General features: G+C 41.3%; 1 protein-coding gene across 4 annotated transcripts; it reads left to right on the top strand.

Moving 5' to 3' along the window:
* The first annotated feature begins 912 nt into the window (after window positions 1–912).
* smg7 (SMG7 nonsense mediated mRNA decay factor) lies at window positions 913–19,226 on the top strand. 4 transcript variants are annotated; one of them, XM_066691974.1, is made up of 23 exons: window positions 913–1,433; window positions 5,086–5,117; window positions 6,118–6,235; window positions 6,673–6,805; window positions 6,931–7,102; window positions 7,228–7,299; window positions 7,528–7,678; window positions 8,571–8,706; window positions 9,118–9,280; window positions 9,549–9,705; window positions 9,883–9,953; window positions 10,128–10,188; window positions 10,297–10,416; window positions 10,761–11,193; window positions 11,304–11,451; window positions 11,600–11,988; window positions 12,208–12,582; window positions 14,103–14,252; window positions 14,744–14,830; window positions 15,152–15,311; window positions 15,419–15,589; window positions 16,032–16,183; window positions 16,548–19,226. In XM_066691974.1, the coding sequence occupies exons 1-23, from the start codon at window positions 1,408–1,410 to the stop codon at window positions 16,659–16,661; spliced, it is 3,591 nt and encodes a 1,196-aa protein (XP_066548071.1). In that variant the 5' UTR covers window positions 913–1,407; the 3' UTR covers window positions 16,662–19,226. The 4 variants fall into 4 exon arrangements, with proteins under 4 accessions (XP_066548071.1, XP_066548072.1, XP_066548074.1 ...); XM_066691975.1 differs by having other exon boundaries at window positions 16,035–16,183; XM_066691976.1 differs by lacking the exon at window positions 14,103–14,252 and having other exon boundaries at window positions 915–1,433.
* Window positions 19,227–19,312: the final 86 nt, after the last annotated feature.

Consider the following 19,312-nt stretch of genomic DNA (forward strand, 5'->3'; position numbering starts at 1 on the left):
TATATTTTTTACCATGGTAAACTATACTTTACCAAGTATTTACAATGCTACACCACACTATGCTCTACTGTATTTTGACCACAGTACATCACACTACAATCTTGGGACAATTGTTATACTATTACTACAATGTTTACAATCTATTACTGATATTTTTACCTCCATGCAACCATAAAAATAATACATATCCAGTAATATATCAGGCACATATGCGTAGGTTTAGCATTGTCTGCGTCCTACAGCGCCTTATGCTATTGGCTGATCTCCTAATTTTTAGCTCGCCTAACTGTACTGGACAACAGGATGAAAATCACAATTTCTTGATTTTAACATCTATTTTTTATATTCTTTTTTTCCCCCTAATTTTAAAATATCTTGTACTTTGCTGACGTTATTTATAAAACATCGTTTAATAGCACATGCTTGTCTACATTTTTTTAAAGCATAGAATGTATTCTTATCATTGCTCACGTCTACTAAAATATATTCAATGTGGTGTCCCACGCAGTCCAGGCTGAACGACTCACAATTGGCAGCCATGTTGTCCACAATGTTTACGGTGGTTTTTTATGTCGTGGAGTCTGGTGGCTCACCGAGTTTTTTAACAACACTTCGTTGAGCGCCACCTTGTGATCTATAAGTACAGTTCAGTTGTCAGCGGTGGATACATCGGTGATTGAAACAACGCTCAGTATGTAATTGGTAGCTGGTGCCTAAGCTGGTTTCCCTTTCTGGTAGACGGCGACATGTCTGCAGACACTAGTTGGCGCAATTGCATTTATGGTGTCAGAGTTATGTCGGAGATGTGTAATGACGATTTCCGCCGGGCCTTCTGCGGCCTGACTCATACAAATGGGCGGGGATGGTAGAGAATGACATGAAGAAACTGCGCCTACAGGTTCTCCATGTTGGCCACTCGAACCTCCCCGGTTTACCCGCGGAGCCAAATGCTGCGCTTGAGCCAAAATGGCGCCAGTTTCCCCAACTTCTCCTAGTCTGTGAAGCACTCGGGGGGGAGGAGGGATCGAGCAGCAGCAGGCAGTTTTAGCAGCCGAGATCGGGTTGTTTTTGACCGGGAGCGTGAGGACGAGCTGCAGCCCTTTCGACCTGGAGCGATGAACCATGCGAGAAAGCAATAAATAAAACCGGAAAGGGACGCATCGTTTCGGGAGCAAAGCAAACACTTTCACGTCCTCTAGTGGGGGTAATCGTGACTGCGGAGGCGGGCGAGTGTGTGCCCTCTCTTCTCGGTTTTGTTTCAAATTCCCCTCCCCTCCCCGGAGCCCGGAGATGGTAAGTTTGTCCGCTCTGGCCGCTGCTGGTGACGGAGAGAGGAACAATATGGCGCCGGGAGTCGCTGCTGCTTCTGCTGGACCAGTCCTTCTCTAAAGCCGGGGACACGGCAGGATGAACCTCTGCGCCCAGTACCTACGGTAAATACACCGCCTTTACCTCCACGACGGCTGGGGCTGTTCATTTCCCCCCCAGAGTGAGCGCTTTGCTCGCTTGTACGGGGGAAAATGGAGACGGGTTGTCATTAGACTGGGCTCCGTCTATGACAGGTAATTAGCATGATTACTTGTTAAACTGGCCATGAAAGGGCTTTTTAATGAAGCGGGCGCTGGTGTTATGTAAGCCTAATGAATTGAGGAGGAAATGAATAATTGAGCAGCAGTCGGGCTCTGTTTTCGAGGGGGCAAATGGGCATGGAGAGCCAGGTGCAAATTTCCCCTCTGGGTTGAGCTGCTAGACGCACACAGACGAGCTGAAACTAACTACCCAGCGAGGGGTCGGGATGCAAGTGAATCCCGGTTTGAGCCCAGCCATCGTATTGTAAAAAAGCATGCATCTGATCTTGAATGAACCACGCAAAAGCGTGCAGACTGTGAACCCGGGCGCAGACACATCTGATTTTATTTGTGAAATGAGTGCAGTGCATATAGGCGTGCGAGGGGAATTGGATTGCTTGTAGAGGATATTGGAAAAGGGGGATCATGCACCCTGTCTGTATCCATCTATGCATTGTATTGGATACTACATTTTTTTAAAAATCAGCCAAACACAGTGGATTCGTCCGTGCACTGCTGCTAGTTGGGATCAGCTTTTTTCACGCCCCCGCTCACGACTTGGGTGCTGGACCGATATAAGTTACTATAGCTACTCCATAAAGCATCGCTTCTGTCGGCAGAACCGCAGGGAGCGGGGGATCACATGTGAACCCATTTCTCTGAGCCCACACGAAAAACCCCAGCTCCCTTTCATCTGCCACCCGGTGGGATCTGTAGGTATGTGGCCGGGGGTGGGGGGGGGGGGGAGAGCGGATGAACCCAAAGGCACGGTTTGGTCGTTGAAACGGCCCGGACGGGGAAGTGAGGGCAGTGTGCTCGGTATCGATTTGTCAACAGCGGGCTCCGACGTGCACAGCCAGGGCACGGAGTCTCCTCTGTGGCCTAGTGATTTGGTGGCCGGCGTACGACAAAATGCTGAAGTGTTGATTTGTTACCACAGGTTTCTTAACACATTTAATCCTTGCCTTTTCTCCGCATACTTACGCCTTTCAGTTGCTCGAGCAGTGACCGTGGCTCTGACCCAGCGCGGAAAGTGATGTCCTGCTCGGACCGGATTGAGACCGGGCTGGCTGTGGACAGGCCTTCATTAGTTATTCGTCTTTTACCACTCAGATTAATTTACTGACCCATCCTGGTGTGTTTTAAAACGGTTTTATTAAGGAAATGTCTACGGTAACCGTCCAATTTCGAGGAACAGACGTCTAGTGTTTGCAATAATAAACTGCCGCAGTGGTTGGCTGCGAAATAGTGAGCGGGTATTGTGGAGCAGCAGACGAGCGTTTCCTGTCAAATAGTGGGCTACTTCCATTCTGTCTGCCGGCGATTGTGTTTCTGTTCTGTATTTCAAATTCAATGTGAAAACCTGAGCAGTGTCTATTTCTGGACTGTTTCTGATTTCTCTGCTGGAGAAATGTTGAAAACTTCTCTATGCTTAATCTTACAATAGGTTATTGTTTCCATTGTAGGATATATTAGGCAGATATTGGTTGCAAGTCAACCTAAATTCAGCAACAATACCCACTATCTTTACAGGTTAAACAAAAGTTGCAAACTACAATACCAAGTCCTACCAACCTGCTGTAGTAGATCTTATGGAGAAAAACTACAGTACAACATACAGCAAATGAAAGTAAGGATAACACAGTCCAAATGTCAGTTTGTATTGAAGCAAATAATCACAAGGTGTTTATGTACTGAGAAATATCAAATACTAGTGCTGGTGATAGTTTAAATTTGCTTGCAAGGCAAAGGCATTTTGATTGTGTTTTTGTTCCTTTTGTTCATGCAGATTTGTATTTATTTCGAACGTATTCTTTATTCTGAAATTGCTGATGTGTCATTCTGTTGCATAGTATGTTTTTGAGTAAATCACTATTGTTCCCCTTTCAGATACCATTGACACTTTATTCTGTGCATTGTGGTATATTTCAGGCTAGGCAAGGTTAGGTTGAAATATGAACTGCTGATTATACTACTCTCAAATGTCAGAAAGTTAATATTCCCGAGGCCACCGAGATCTTCTGTGTGAACTCTAACCTTATCATTTTCTCCCATCACTGTACTGTTTTTATTTTATTTTTATTCTGCCTCCAATGAGTGTGGCTTACTTCTGTTAGATAATTACATCAGATCAGGGTATTTTCATTAGAATAACTGTATACCCTTTACAAGTGCCCTGTTTGTGTAATGCATATGGTACTTTTTAAACTGCTACTGTTTATCATATGACATGTGCCGTACTTTTGCTGTTGCCTCTGGCCTGAATAATTTGAATTTGCACATAATGAAAGAAATTATTCTAGAATTCAGAAGCGCTCCCCATCAATGTTTTCATTTTTGGAGTATAAAAACCTGATATCTTATTGTTAAAGCGGGAGAAACTAAGATAATATACAAATCGCAAGTACTGATATTGTATCCAAAAACACCAGAACCACATGACTTGCCTTTGAGTTCTATAGCTTTGTCCACTTCTGCAATAAACCATGAATATTAGTTTGTTTCTAAGACAAGCCTGTTTTGGTTCAGTGAACCGGTTATGAATGAATGATTGCTGTTCTGTAAGCAAGACTTTAATGGGGGAATTTAATGAATCCATAGTATTTCAAAAGTAATTCGGAGTAAGTGGTAAAGTATTCTTCCCCAACAGCAGAATATGATTTGTTCATCATAAGTAGAGTGGTAATAAACTTGTCCCAATTAATGTCTCTCTTAACTTAAATGAAAAAATAAGAACCAGGTGACAGAAAAAAGGAACATTGCAAATATATTTCAATTGTATCATGTGCACATAATACAATTGAAGTATTTTCGAAAATTTCCCAGCTGTTCAATAGATAATTTTTTACCGAATGTAAATATGTAATCGATACTTCTAAAATAGAAAAACAGGTTTAATTATTTTTGATAATAGGAATAATTTTCATTTAGATGTCTAGACAGCCTAGAAAGCAGTTGCATGGACAGATGAATCTATGAATAATGCATGCACCAGGAGTCCACCTACACTCACGTAGTTACCTTCTAAGGGAAGCTATTCTGAACACTTCACAATTAACCAAATGCTTAAGTATACTAGATGGAACTGTGAAATCAAATGAAAGTCTGTTGCTGATTGGAAAGAAATGACACTTCAATCTTATTTTCCCAGTTGCTCCTTTGACAGCCATTTCCAGTATTGTGCACGAGAGAACTTTATAGGTATAGTCAGAAGGGAGATGGTTATTTCTCACATTCCAAATTTTGAAAAATGCCCGTGGACTGCAAGAAAATGCTGGTGCTTTCTATTCTGCCATACTATATAAAATACTGTGTTTGTATGGTTTTACTTGCATATTTAAATACCAATGCTAGTTTATACTAAATGTAATTAGGCCTGCTTTTATTTTACAGAAAGTAGAAGTGTGTTTGTCTAGTTTGTTATTGACATATTTTCAGTAATCAGTGGATGTTTTGTTTGAAACATTTTACTGAAATTTTAACGCATCATCTGACTTTTGCTTTTGTAACTCAACAGGCAGGCAGAGGCCCTGAAGGCTGACATGACAGGTATGTTTTTCATTGATTTGGGTTTTTTGCGTTTCTTTCTCACTGCAGAAGTACAATCCCGGCATCTACGCTCCTCGGGCTCGTGCATGCCCTTCTCGCGCTTGTAGGTGTGTTTTTGGCTGCTGCATAAATTCCATTGGTCTTGCATGCCCGTTCACATGGCCTTTACTTCTGCCGTAAAACACATTCCCTCAGATTGTCTGTCCAAGGACTGGGGATTTACAGTTCACTTTGAGAATCTTCTGAATAACTAATATTCACTTTTGTCTTTGTGCCTTTAATATTTTGTTTTGCATGCAGTGATCTTGGGAAAAAATTATTTTGTGAAGGGTTTATTATCTTGATATGGTGGCTGACATAGGTGTTAGTCATTAGGGAAATGAGATGCTTGGTCCCACATTATCTTCACCCGGAGGGGTCCAGATTCACAGTTAAACAGTGTTTGGCTTACTTATTGAAGCTTCAGACCTAATTATCAGAGACGTGAACATTCAATGTGGCTGTTGGCTGTATCTTTTTACCTCAATTAATTCTAATGTGTGTATATGTATACATGTATGTGTAATATATATTTCTTACAGAAGGTTGCTCTATACATGATGTTGGTTGGCTGAATGTATGACAACGTGATGTACATTTTAAGTACCTGCTTTCATTTGAGTAATTTTAAGGAAGTATTCTTGTTACACTCTTTCAGAACATCACATTGGTTAGGTCTGTTTCACTTCTGCAGAACACCATCCAATGTTATGGGGAAAAACTTTGTCCACTGGTTATGAAGATTTTATTGAAGAAGTTGTAATGTTGAGTTGAATGGAAAACACAAACTTAGTCCAAATTACAAATAATCATGCTGGGATATCCTTCTTGGAGTTGCAGCTTAAAACCATATGATTTAAACTTACAAAAGGCAGGAGTTATTCAATATATGGATGGATAAATGCATCTAACTGTTATAGACCTGTATGTGATGGTTTCTGAATATATTCTGTTCCCACAGATTCAAAGCTGGGTCCAGCAGAGGTCTGGACATCTAGGCAGGCACTGCAGGACCTATACCAGAAAATGCTGGTGACAGACCTGGAGTATGCTCTGGACAAAAAAGTCGAGCAAGACCTGTAAGCAGTGTTTTAGTTTTCACACAGACGTGTTATTACCATTGCTTCAATATGTGTAATCGGTTGGCGTCACTTGAAGGAATGTTGATGTTCACGATAAAACGTAACCTGCATTTATCTACAGTCATGATTTTATTTGGAAATTCTTCTTTAGTTAGAATGGATCATTGGCGTTAATGATACTGAATATTCTCGTGCCTGAGATTAAGGTAATTTTCCTTGAGAAATGCAAGCAGCAACTGTTGCTCCGCCAGTGAAGCCTGGAGATCAGAGTTCAGGTCAGGAGATATGAGCCATAACTCATCGGCTTCCCGTTCAGTTAGGATGTATCAGCTCCACCAGATTTCCCTCCCGTGCCGCTGGAATAACAAGGTCACAGATTGAAGTTTTGCGGGCACAATGGGCAGCTAATCTTAAAAATGCGGTCTGTCTTTCAGATGGAACCATGCTTTTAAAAATCAAATAACAACACTACAGAGTCAGGCAAAGAACAGAGCCAACCCTAACCGGAGTGAAGTGCAGGCCAATTTGTCCCTCTTCCTTGAGGCAGCTAGTGGCTTCTACACGCAAGTAAGTGAAGTATATATTGAGGATGAATTTCAACCAGTCACATTTTCTGTACTTCATATCACTGTGAAGTATTTTGGTGACTAAATCCCATATTCAATGTCATTTTCCCCTCCCGTCTCTTGCAGTTACTACAGGAGTTGTGTACCGTGTTCAATGTGGATTTGCCTTGTCGGGTGAAATCGTCGCAGCTTGGAATAATCAGCAATAAACAGACAAACACCAGCGCCATTGTCAAACCCCAACCTAGTTCTTGCTCCTACATCTGCCAGCATTGTCTAGTCCACCTTGGGGACATTGGTAAGATAATAGCTGCTTAAGAGTTTAATGTATGTGCAGTTATGCATTTATTTGTGTAAAAACATAAGACATTATCTGTATTTGTTTTCCTGTGGGGTTGGTCATGTATTTTTCTTTATTTGCAGCACGATACCGCAACCAAACCAGCCAGGCAGAGTCCTATTACAGACATGCAGCTCAACTTGTACCCTCAAATGGTAAGCAGACAAAAAAAAAAACTAAACTAAAATGTTTAAGAAGTTGAGCTTTTCAATAAATTATGTAAACCTTATTTAGATGTATTGAATACAAAAACAATATGTGCTTGTTTAAATACAATATTTAAATGGTGTAACATTGACATACTTGTCTTGAATGATAAATGAACCCCATCATAACCTGCTGTAAGTTGAAAATGTCATTTATTTTCCTTGTCTCCCATGTAGGTCAACCTTACAATCAGCTGGCTATTTTAGCTTCCTCGAAAGGAGACCACCTCACAACCATTTTCTACTACTGCAGGAGTATTGCTGTTAAATTTCCTTTTCCAGCTGCTTCTACCAACTTGCAGAAAGCTCTTTCTAAAGCTCTTGAAAGGTAAGGAATGAGTTTTCCATGACCTTCCCAGGTTGCCTGTTTTAAAATTAATTTATCTATCAATGCCACAATTGGATTCTTTCCCCAAACATTGGGTATACATATCTTAGTGCTCAAATTGTGAAGGGAGGCCAGGCTGTTTCATGGCAATGTGGCTTTGTTTTCATTGATCTATAGCAACTTGGCTACACGCATATATAGTCCATATTGTAAACCCACAATGGCATTCTCTACCCATATTCCATCATTTCCACCTGGTGTCACCCAACTCAAGCCAAATTTAAAGTTGTTTAATTGCATTCTTCTACACACAATCAAAGATGCATTCCAAGGTGTGGTACATGGAATAACTTGTTCTGGAAAAGTTTTCATGTTTCGAAAGAAAATCTGTTGATGTTCTCGGCTGTGTGCAGTAGGCCACTGTGGTAATAGATGGGTATGTTGAGATTTAAGACTAGAAGGCTTCGTGTAACTTGAAGTTCTTTTCTTGTTGTAAGATGTAAAAGGTTTTACTCATGAAATCAAATAAATGCTTACATTAACTGAACAAATATACAGAAAGGATTTGCTCTTTTCATTGCAACAATGGAGGCAGGCATCTGTCTGGGGCTGGCGGGGTCTGGAGTCTGACCTGGGAAGAGTGCCAGTGTGAAAAAGGTTTTAGTAAGCTTTAATTGGGGGGGTGTATTCAATTGCTGGCATATAATCTATATTTAGCATCTAAAGGTTGAGGATGGACATGCATTTTATCTATTGTCGTGACTAGCTTCGATTTTAAATACGTTTTCTGTTTTTTGGTCAGAAAAATAACGGATATGACTTGGTTTGTGTTCATGTAAATATTAACTTAAATATACACTGCTAATACCAATCCTCCTCTTTTGTTTTGTAGCCGTGATGAAGTCAAAAGCAAATGGAGTGTGTCAGATTTTATCAAGGCTTTTATTAAGTTTCACGGTCATGTGTATTTGAGCAAGAGTCTGGAGAAACTGAACAATTTGAGGGAGAAACTGGAGGAGCAATTTCAGGTAAGGCAATCTCTTTTGTACTAAACCAGCTGAATGTTGTTCAGTCAAGGCAACACTTATTTTTAAGTAGTATTTTATTCATATTTACATTAGCTCTAATCATTAGTTTAGGTGGAATTGTTGAAAAATAATTAAAAATGGAAAATCTAATGTATGATTTAATTATGGTGATTTTAAATGGTAAGAAATTACCTTTCATACTCTTTTTACTGATGTGTATTTTTGTCTAATGTAAACATGGTTCTATTTAGCAATATTTTCAAACCCCTACTGTAATTGCAAATCTTCATTTGGTCACCAAAAGTGGGTCTACTTTTCCTACACGCGTGTTTAAGCTGACTTTCTATGTTTGGTTTCAGCAGCCTAGATGCAATGTATACATCGTTTAATGCATTTAAACTCTTTCGGCAGAGACTCATTCTTCAAAAAGCCTTCAGTTCTCAGCAACTTGTTCACATCACAGTCATCAACCTGTTTGAGCTGCACCACCTGCGAGACTTCAGCAGCGAGTCCGACGAGCACAGCTTTAGTCAGGACGAGCAGCTCAGCTGGATTCAGCTACTGGCACTTTTTAGTAAGTGTTTCTGTTTAATATAATCCGTGTAGGTATTTTCAAAGTCATTAGTTGTACAGATGGATTTTTACAGCAGCACTAAAATTAGAATCCGGATTTACTTTCTCCCACTCTGAAGTGTAATCTTTTATGGGAGGGTTTTTATGTTTGAATCAGCACAATGTAGTGGGTGGTTTGATACTTAAAAGCTACACTATTTTATACTTCATGTGCTAAAGTGTTAATTATGTGAACTTTAAGATCTACCCCCCCTCCCTCTCTTCCTCAGTGTCTTTTCTTGGCGTTATGTGCAGCCGTGCTCTGCTGAATAAAAACCATGAGGAAATAATGGGGGAGTGTCCCCTGCCAGCGATCAAGGTTTCTCTGGACTGGCTGAAGCTCAGACCGACTGTTTTTCATGATAGTGCGGTGGATGCGAGGCAGTAGTACGTATTACTCTTGAGTCTTTCCTCATCAGATACTGGCCATTTGCAGTCCAGCTTGTTAATGGTTTGACTCCTAGATTAACTACTATATCATTGAATAGGTTCCACTACTCCTTTTCTGGAGAATTTAGTGATCTTATTATTTTAAAAGTGTGTGCTCTTCACTTTTCCCCGCAGCATTTGGCCATGGTTGGTCTCACTTCTGAACAGCTTTCTGCCGAAGGAAGACGATGTATCCTGCGCTTCAGGTAGTTTATTTAAATTTGATATTGTTTATGCATTTGTTTCAAGATTTTAGGATATTTTAATTGTTTTAAGAGCTACTTGTGTGTAGCTATTCTGAAAAACATTTATTTAGGCTGCGGTCTTTTTTTTTTGGTTGTCCATATGTACTAATGTTTTCTGAACGGTTTGTTTTCCAGTGACGCCCCTCCCAGAGGAATTTGAGCTTCAAGGTTTTTTGGCCCTCAGACCTGCTCTAAGGTATGTTTCTGTTGTTGCTGTTAATTGGACAAGCCTGGTGTCTAATCTGAAATTTCACATTTTTCCTTGCAGTTGTCATACTTGTATGTCTACTCTTTCTTGCTCAAGGACCCTGGATTTCTCTAAAGGTCACCAGGGTATCGTTGTGGACAGGGAAGGGCAACCATTGCACGCTCGCCACCAGAGGCTGATCTGTCTGGGAAAGTGGGTAGCCGATAATCAGCCAAGGTGTGTATGTGTTTGTTTTCTTGTGGTTTTATATTTAGCATTTAACATTTGATTTACTTGGTTTCTCCCACAAAGATTTCATAAGCTACATATCCTGAAATGAAATAGTTTGTTGGCAAATGCTAAATAGTTGAGTTCTCCTCTGCTGTAATTTAGTGTCATCAATTGCAGTAAATTAGTTGAGAGAATTTGAATAAAATAACAAAAAATTGAGATCAGACGTGCCTGTGGGCCAGAAAATTTGATTTGATCTTTATACCGCACTAAAAATAAATGCATGATGCAGGTAATGGTGTTTCACACTATCGTATTCCAATGATTAACTCGGTTCTTCTTTCTTGCAGTCTTATTCAGTGCCGAATCGATGACGGCATACTTCTGTTTGTAACTGACATCCCTGAGCTGGTCATTGAGGAGCCTCTCGAGAAAGACGGTCCTGTTCTTCAGGAGTCTTCAAACGCAGAGCAGACATCCAACGAAGGCAGTCAAGGCCTGAAGTCGGTCCTGTCGATGGGTCGGACCCAGAACAGCGGCTCTGAGAGCGGGGAGAAACCTGTGGTGACTTTCAAGGAGAATATTAAACCACGGGAGCAGATACGAGATCTCAACCGAAACCATCACCAGAAAGAAGGGATGAAGGACCGGAGGGACTTCAATAAAGGAAACAACGCCTCCAATAAAAATGACCAGAAAAAAGACAACAAAAGAAAAAATGAAACCAAGAAGAACAGTCATGAGAAGACTTCAGAGGCAGGAAAGCAGAATGTAGGAGTACAGGTAAAAAAATAATAATTAAAAAATCCCAACCGGACAAAGCTGCTCACTTTTTGTTCACATACTATTCTAAGCATTTTCTTTTTCATGTCACTCTTGATTGTGTCTTCAAGGTGAAAGCACAGTCTGAAATAAGGAAGACCCCTGTGTCTGAGACGAGGAAAACACCGGTCACCCAGACCCAGACTCAGACCAGCAGCGCCTCACAGTTCATCCCCATTCACCACCCGGGGGCTTTCCCTCCCTTGCCCAGCCGGCCAGGTAATCCAGCGATGGAGTACTCGGATCTCGTATTGAGACATCGGTGACCGTGAAGTTGCATTTTCTCCGCTTCAACTGAGCAAAACAATCCTTGCATTGACTGGTTAATGCAGATCTTTTTTCTGTGATTTTATTTTGGCTCTTCTAGGGTTCCCACCCCCAGCATACGTTATACCTCCACCTGTCGCGTTCTCCATGAGTCCGGGCTTCACCTTCTCTACGGGAGTGTCCGTTCCAGGGACGTTCCTCCAAGCTGCCTCACACCCCCAGGCGGGCACCCAGGTGCAAGCCGGGAAGCCGTCTCACATTCCTTACAGTCAGCAGAGGCCATCCGGGCCAGGGGCTATGAATCAAGGTCCTCAGCAACAGCAGGGTCAACAGCAGCCTCCCACAGGTCCCCCTCAGCAATCTGTGCAGTCCCAGGGGCCGTCCTCCGCACAGCTACAGGTCCAGGCTATGTCCCAACAGCAGTCGCCAACAAAACCTGTGCAGCCGCAGCTGGGGAAAAGCCCACCTCACCATCCCGGGATGCAGCAGGTGAGTTTAATGGCACAAAAAGATATGACGTGACTTTCTGGGTGCCTTTAAGATATTTAGCATTTTCCTGCCATGTGCCATAATGAAGATGTAGCCTGTCAATGATGGTTCTTACAGCAGAAATAACTGGTTTCCAAAATCTATTTGGAAAATGCATTTACACTTTCTCTCCAAATTGTTTTTCAGTTGTAGGAAAGATGGTTTTGTTTGTATTTTTAGTACATGCAAGCTGCAGATCAGTCCAGCCAGCTGTGGAATCAGCACCAGGCCCAGCCTTCCCTGCAGAAGGTGCCAATTCAGATGCCTGTGAAGCAGCCATTTTACATGGCACCTCAGGATCCTCTGAAGCTGTTGGAGCAGTCCCTGCAGACAGTCCAAATGCCTCCTCAACAGCAGGCGAACATAGACAAGAAAATGAAGCAGTTCCCTGTCGAGCCCTTCGGTCAGAATGCGTCCGATGTGAAAGTGCAGGATTTCTATTGGGATCCTCCGTATCGCATGATGGGACAGCAAGTCAACAGCGAGCGCCTGGTCAAACGTCAGCAGGTGTTTAGGACGGATCAGGACAGTGTACCGAGGGTGCCATCCTTTGAGGTAAGATACTTTGGATTTACTTTTTTCATATAAACGTTTTAGGGAATGTAAGGCCACATTATTTCTAATGCACCAGTCTTTGTGGCCTTGCAAATCTATTATTTGAGAAGTGAAAATGATCAACTATTTGGTCCTTCAAATGGTGTTTCCTGCAAGACGGACACGGGCTGTTATGGTTAACATTTGAAATCGAAGGACAGTTGCATTGTTTTCTAGTGATTTATCCAAACTCTCTGGCAAGAAATGAATGGCAAACATATCTGGCACATGGAAAGCATTCGTTGATTTGTCTCTATGTGGATAGTGTCGAATGAGCTGGGCTCGAATGCGTCTAGTTAATTACACTCCCCATAAGGAATTGTTTGTAAAATCAAGATTGGGAAATAAATTTGCGGGTGAAGGAGGCTCTGTTTTTGTTTGACTTTGGTGCTCTTGTTAAATCCCACCTAGTCTTGTTGTGGAACTAAATGAGTCCGAATTCAATGTGACTTTGGTATTTATGCAATGCTTCTATCCCTTTTTCTTTAAAAGTCACTGCTTTTTTCAGACTTGATCTTCCATTTCTGGGCTCTGATCCTGCTCTCTGTGTCTGAAATCTTGTTGGACTTTGGGCATCCAAATAAAACATTCTCAACACTTTCAATCTCCAAGAAGTAATTTTTGGCAGAGAAATACAATTTTCAGCCTATTTTATGAAAGCGGAAATAATTGGTCAATTTGATTGATTTACTTGTTAAATGCATTAGATAATGTTTTTTTAACATTTTAAATCTCAAAATATAGTCTGTTCCTTTTATCTGATGGCAAACTAACATAAAAATAACTATTTGAATGTATTGAAAAAACAAACTGATTTTATTTTATTTTTTCCCTCAAGATATACTGATGCAAGAAACATTTTGTGCATCATTATTCAAGACTCTTGTAAAGCAGTTCAACACACAACATACTTATTACTAACCTTATTCCTTTCCTCAGTTCTTCTGTTTATTATAACCCTTTGCATTGTTACAATACTTTAAAAATCCTTTGCACATTTTATTTTTCCTTGTCACAAGGTTTGAAAAGCTAATTGTTCGGTTTAAGCCTGTTATGGTAGTGGTAATATTTTTATCATCCCAAACACTACTGTCTTGTTTCTGCCATTTAGTTTTTCACCATGGGTGAAAATAGACTTTTGTTGTGTGTGAAATCCACTCAAAGGCTCATATATAAATGTTTAACTTGGTTCTGATATAGTCATCATTGCTTTATGGATATGTTGTTGTCTCGGTTATTTTTTACTTTATGTAAATTATGGCTATAGGGGGAAAATGTATATCCAGTTGCATTTGTCAACCAGACTCCATAGGCTTTTCTCCTTCTTCCCATCCTTACGAGCTGCATCTCATCCTCTGTCGTGTCTCCCGTTTACAACATCCTGTTACTTTCAAGCCTGTTCTGCTTCCTCTGCTCTTCTTACTAGCTGATTCTGCTTCTCTCTCTTCCTCTTTCCTTCTGCTCCATCCATGTCTCTTTAGGACACCAAGAACTCTACTCTCCTGCCTCCTGACCTGTTAAAAAGTCTAGCTGATTTTGAGGAGGAGGAAGAGCTGGCCTTTACTAAGCCTCATGATTTCTACCAGGCCTTGGCTGGCCCTCTTAGCACTGCTCCTGGAAGAAACATCTTTGTATGTAGATTATCTTCCCCTTTCTGGCTAAATATTCTATCCCTTTTAAGCATGTGTGTGTTTTTAACGCCCTTTCAGTAACCCTGACACACATTTATCTCGGTCAGTTTAAAAGCATACAATGTTGTTGTGGAGTTACTGTACAGGGAAAAACCTGACTGCATTGTGTATGGTGGGAAATGTAAGTAGTTTCAGTACTGCTTCTCTGAAACTGTGGTACAGAAATTCCCCTGGAGAGACGAGGCAAAAAAACATTGTGAGCGAATACACTAGTTTATTCTCTTATCAAATAAAATCCCCTTAGAGCTACTGACTTGATCAATTTGAGATTTACATATTTTCAGTGTAGATTATTATGGTCAGGGTTTTAACTGCATTTGTTTTCTATTATGTGTTTAACATGCACATACCGGAAACAGTATCCTGTCAGCACAATAAACCATGCAGTTCCTATGGGTTAGTAAGCCTGTACTTCTTGTTTTCTTCTTTAGTTGCCAAACCAGTCAAGGCTCGACAGACCATCCGAGCTGATTTCTCAGCCTTCTTCTCTTCTTTCTTTGTCTGGATTTTCAATTCAGGTCAGTTGACCGAGGAAACTGACGGATACCTTTTTGATATTTACAGTACATTTTCAAGTAAAGCAGTTTGTCAAACGTCTTCAGGTAGAGTTTTGGGAATAACCACTAAACAGGTGTCTTCCACTTTCACTTTCAACCCCTAGGCTAATTTGAGTGTTTTGTTTTGCATTTCTTAAAGACGAGCTTGTTTTCATTTTCTTTTTTGCATGGGCAGGAGAGCTTTAGTTCTTGATTACATGGATAATTAACTAGTCCTATTAAAATGTTCCTGGTTTGTAGCAGTGCTTCACTGTAACATTTTGGTCCTCCTCTCTCCTCTAGGAGAACTATCAGAATAACAGCATTTTCAGCGAGGCCTATGGCAAGAATATGGCACCCAGCACAAAGCCGGACGTTCCCTCATCACTGGCGCACCAGGAGCCATCTCTCTACTCCCTCTTTGAAGGAACTCCGTGGTCTCCATCTCTGCCCGCCAGCTCAGGTATATATTGCAGGAATTGTTCAGTAATACAGGCTTTTTATTTACTCTTTTACTAACATGATTTTGCATTCATTTCTCTTTATTCCTCGGTTTCATTTTCCTCGCAGACCATTCGACGCCAGCTAGCCAGTCGCCTCACTCCTCTAATCCCAGCAGCCTGCCATCTTCCCCTCCAACGCACAATCACAGCTCCATCCCCTTCTCCACCTTCGGAGCCATAGGGACCCCCGACAGCCGGGACAGGAGGATGGTTGACCGCTGGAAGGTGGAGAAGTCAGGTAGATGCTCACACCTTTATTGTATTGCTTACTGAAGAAACACAATGATCAGTTATGTGTAAAATGTATCGCATTAACATGATTTTTTAAATATTTAAAGTTCTGGGACACCATTACTAATTAGTGTTGTGAGAGGGTATGAAAAGCAAATTCAGGATATCTATATTATGGGTGTCTTTTGGGGAGTTACGAATCATTAGGAATCTATGGATGTGCATATTTAACTGAAAAGATCTAGTGGAATGTATAGAAGGTGCTATCTCAAATGAATATAAATGTCTTAAGGTTTGCATTGCAGATGTCATGGTCTTATTTTGCAGTTAAAATTAATCTCTAAACTGTGGGGATGTTCTTGGCGTGCTGTATAATTCTACAGATTAACACCTCAGAATGTGTGGATGAGTTTCCATCACGTTTAATTCATCCTGCATCTCGCCTTTAGCAGTGAGCGGGTTTGGATTGGATTATTTGCCGGCTGCATCTTCGTCGGCTTCGGAGAACAGCTGGCACCAAGGCAGCGCGCCCTGCAGCACCTGGGCGGCTCAGGAATCCCCGATGGAAGACTCCTCCACTGTCCTCCTGGATAGTCTGAAGGTATGGGAGAACCGTCTATTAATTTCAGTGTTGGATTTGAATATGTAGATCATACTTACTTTTTTCTGTTGCCTTTCCTAATCATTATCGTGTATAGAGCACTGCCTCAGGTTATAGTCAGTATCGTGCGTAACATAACGGTCTACACTAGATCTGAAACGACTTAGCCATCAAGCACATTTGATCTGTTAAAACCACACCAGATGCATCATGGGATCCAGTGTGCAAAGGCCTTAAGTCATACAACTAGGATAGTCTCCTGTCATGTTGCAATTCTAACCTAAAATAGCATGCAGGTCATGTGTTCAGTTGATGGCGAAAGAGCACTGGCGACTTCTAACGAGTGCGTTGTTTGGCCCCGCAGTCGATCTGGTCGAGCTCGATGATGCATCCCGGACCTTCAGCCTTGGAGCAGCTGCTGATGCAACAGAAGCAGAAGCAGCAGAGGGGGCACGGCACAATGAACCCACCACACTGAGAGGCACGGACGGCAGAACTTGTGAAACCAAGCTCCACTGAATTAACGGCATGTTGGGTTCGCAGTAAACAACCCACACGGTCCCCCGATGCGGGTGGCAGCCCTCTCCTCTCTCTCCGTGTCTCTGCGACAAGAGAGCCGTAAGAGCTCCACCAAGCCGCTGAGTGTGCACGAAGCTGCTGCTGAGCAAACCAACGGATTTCTACATTGGAAATGAAAATCTGAACACTATCATGCTTCCTGACAACCTCCAGGGGAAGGACCATCATCCGTCTCACTCAGTTACGTAACACCACTCATCCACAGAGCCTACTCTTGTTTTCTCTACGTTGTACGAGTCTCGCAGACTGTCGGACTGTATAGAGAAGTGAAGAAGGTGGAAGAAGGCGGGCGGGCGGGCTGGTTAAGTTAAAGACAGATTTTGTTAGTCTTGATTTTCTTTTTTGGAACTGAGGAATGCTTTCGCCGGGGGTAAAAAAAAAAAAAAAAAAAAAAAGTAAAATGGAGTATATTAACGTCTTTATCATTGCAGTAATAGGAGTACACTTGATTTCTACCTAACACACAACAGCTTGTGATGATCTGAATGTAGAAATGGTGGCCCCTTAAATGCGATGTCCTGTCTACTGAATGATGGGCACTAGGAGATGCTTTTGTACATGTATTTAATTAAAAGGGGCATCTCCCAGTCTGGAAAGAAAGGAAGGCATTGTGTAAGTGATGCTTCACAATTCACTGCAACATTAGCTTAAAAAGAAAAAAAATAGATCTAGGTGTTAGTGTTAATAGCTGCAGTAGAGATCGCAATTATTAAATACTGTATTTTGTGATTTTTGTTTTGTAGCAATTCTAGCTTTAAAAAATCCTGGGTAAATACTATAATTTACTGCTTACAATGCAGTTAACTGCTGACAGGGTTTTATATTAAATGTTCCTCCTCCTCCTGCCCCATCCCTCCCTGCATTCTTTGATTATACATTTTTACTCTAGCTTAACAGCCTATGGAGAGGTTGACTCTTTATTTAGTTCATGTTCTGCCTTCTTTTAATAGTTTGTAAGCAGCTTTAGGTGGCTTTCTTTGTGCCTGGTTAGTAGTTTTTATTTTTCTTTCTTTTGTTTTTTGTTTATCATGGTTGGCACTGTCTTTAAAAAAAGAAAAAGAAAAAAAAACAAGCAAATGGGTCCAGCAAAGCTGCTGGTTCAGCAATATGGGGCACAAAGCCGAGTCCGAGAGCAAATGGTAAGGTTGATGGCAAGACTTATGAGTGAGTGCTTCTGCGCACTTAAGAGCTGCCCTAAAAAAATTAAAATAAAGTAAGTCAGGTTGGCACTTCCCAGCCACTATAGAAACCACAGTCTAAGTGTAATTAATGGTGACATTCTCTAGTTTTATCACAGATTCAGAACAAACAGGTCACAGATGTATAGGGTTAAGAAAATATATATATGATGGTTATTTCTTTACAGTCTAGGCAGCAAAGGATACATTTTATTTCATATTTAAAGGGTAAAAGAAGACTGAATATCATATATGTATGAGGGAAAGCTAGTACTTTTTATTTTCATGTAGGAAAGAAACATTTTATTAAGAACAGAAAACTTTAAATGACGCGTCTACTTGCTGTGTGATTGTGCTTTTCGTGTTGCATTCAAAATGTAAAAAAAAAAAAAAAAAAAATTGAGATGAGAAAGTCAAAGGACTGGATGCTGGGACATGTCGAGGCGAAGGTCCGGAAAACACCTTTCAGCAGAAAATCAGGTCCGAGAATACAGAGAATTTGTTTTTTCAACAAAAGGGGGATCTGAGAATTAACGGTCTTGTTTCCGCGGTGAAGTTATTCTTTTTCGCTAAAGCTCGCTTCTAATTCGAGTGTTCTTGAGGGCGAGAGATCTGGCACAAATTAATTTTGGTCAGAAGTCACAGTCGCAGAGCTGATTGGAAAATATTCAGGTGTACATAGAAACGACCTTAATTCTGAGACAAGTGGAGATGACCTCCGAACGATCTGGCTTTACTTGCGTAATAATAATAATGGCTTGGCAAATTCTAGGTTCCCTGCTGTGCTGTGTCCACTAAAATCAGATCATTATTTATTGAACATTTCGAACCACTGGGAAGTTCACCTCAGTAACACCTTCTAGAAATGACGTGCAGGATACTCTGCATTTTGGGCAGCTATAACATTCCAGTGTTCAAACTGTACAGCACTATACCTATGTGGGGGGTGGGAGGGGAGGCGGGCGGGGGGGAATTATACTTGGCACAGTTAATAATTCATACCAAGAACCATGTCCCAGTTACCCGGTTCAGGTACCAGGAGAGAATCACTTAAAACCTCTGCATGAGAATATGGTGTTCGGAATGTTTCGTGTTTTTTGGGAAAGACCCCCCCCCCCCCCCCCCCCCACCATCGCTCCCGTTCTGGGCTTGGGAGGGGGGGTTCTCATCGGAAATTGGTTTGTGTTCTAAGCTTTTGTGTTTTCTGTCTTTCTGTGCAAGACATTCTGCAGCAATTGCTGGAATCGGCTATGCCTTTAATAAAGTAAACCATGTTCTCCCTAAAAGTTGTCTGCCTTGTTTTCTCTCCTAGTGAATCACCATTGAAGAATCCCTCAAAGTTGCTTGAAACAGAAGTTGGACTTTAGGGAAG

Source organism: Amia ocellicauda, chromosome 19 (genome assembly GCF_036373705.1).
Source record: "Amia ocellicauda isolate fAmiCal2 chromosome 19, fAmiCal2.hap1, whole genome shotgun sequence".
In the NCBI taxonomy this organism is placed as follows: Eukaryota; Metazoa; Chordata; class Actinopteri; order Amiiformes; family Amiidae; genus Amia; species Amia ocellicauda.

Coding starts and splice junctions, on each gene's coding strand:
- smg7 (XM_066691974.1), top strand. CDS start 1,408: ATGAACCTCTGCGCCCAGTACCTACG. Junction 7,103..7,227: donor AGTCCACCTTGGGGACATTG/GTAAGATAATAG, acceptor CTTTATTTGCAG/CACGATACCGCAACCAAACC. Junction 14,831..15,151: donor TGTCTGGATTTTCAATTCAG/GTCAGTTGACCG, acceptor TCTCTCCTCTAG/GAGAACTATCAGAATAACAG.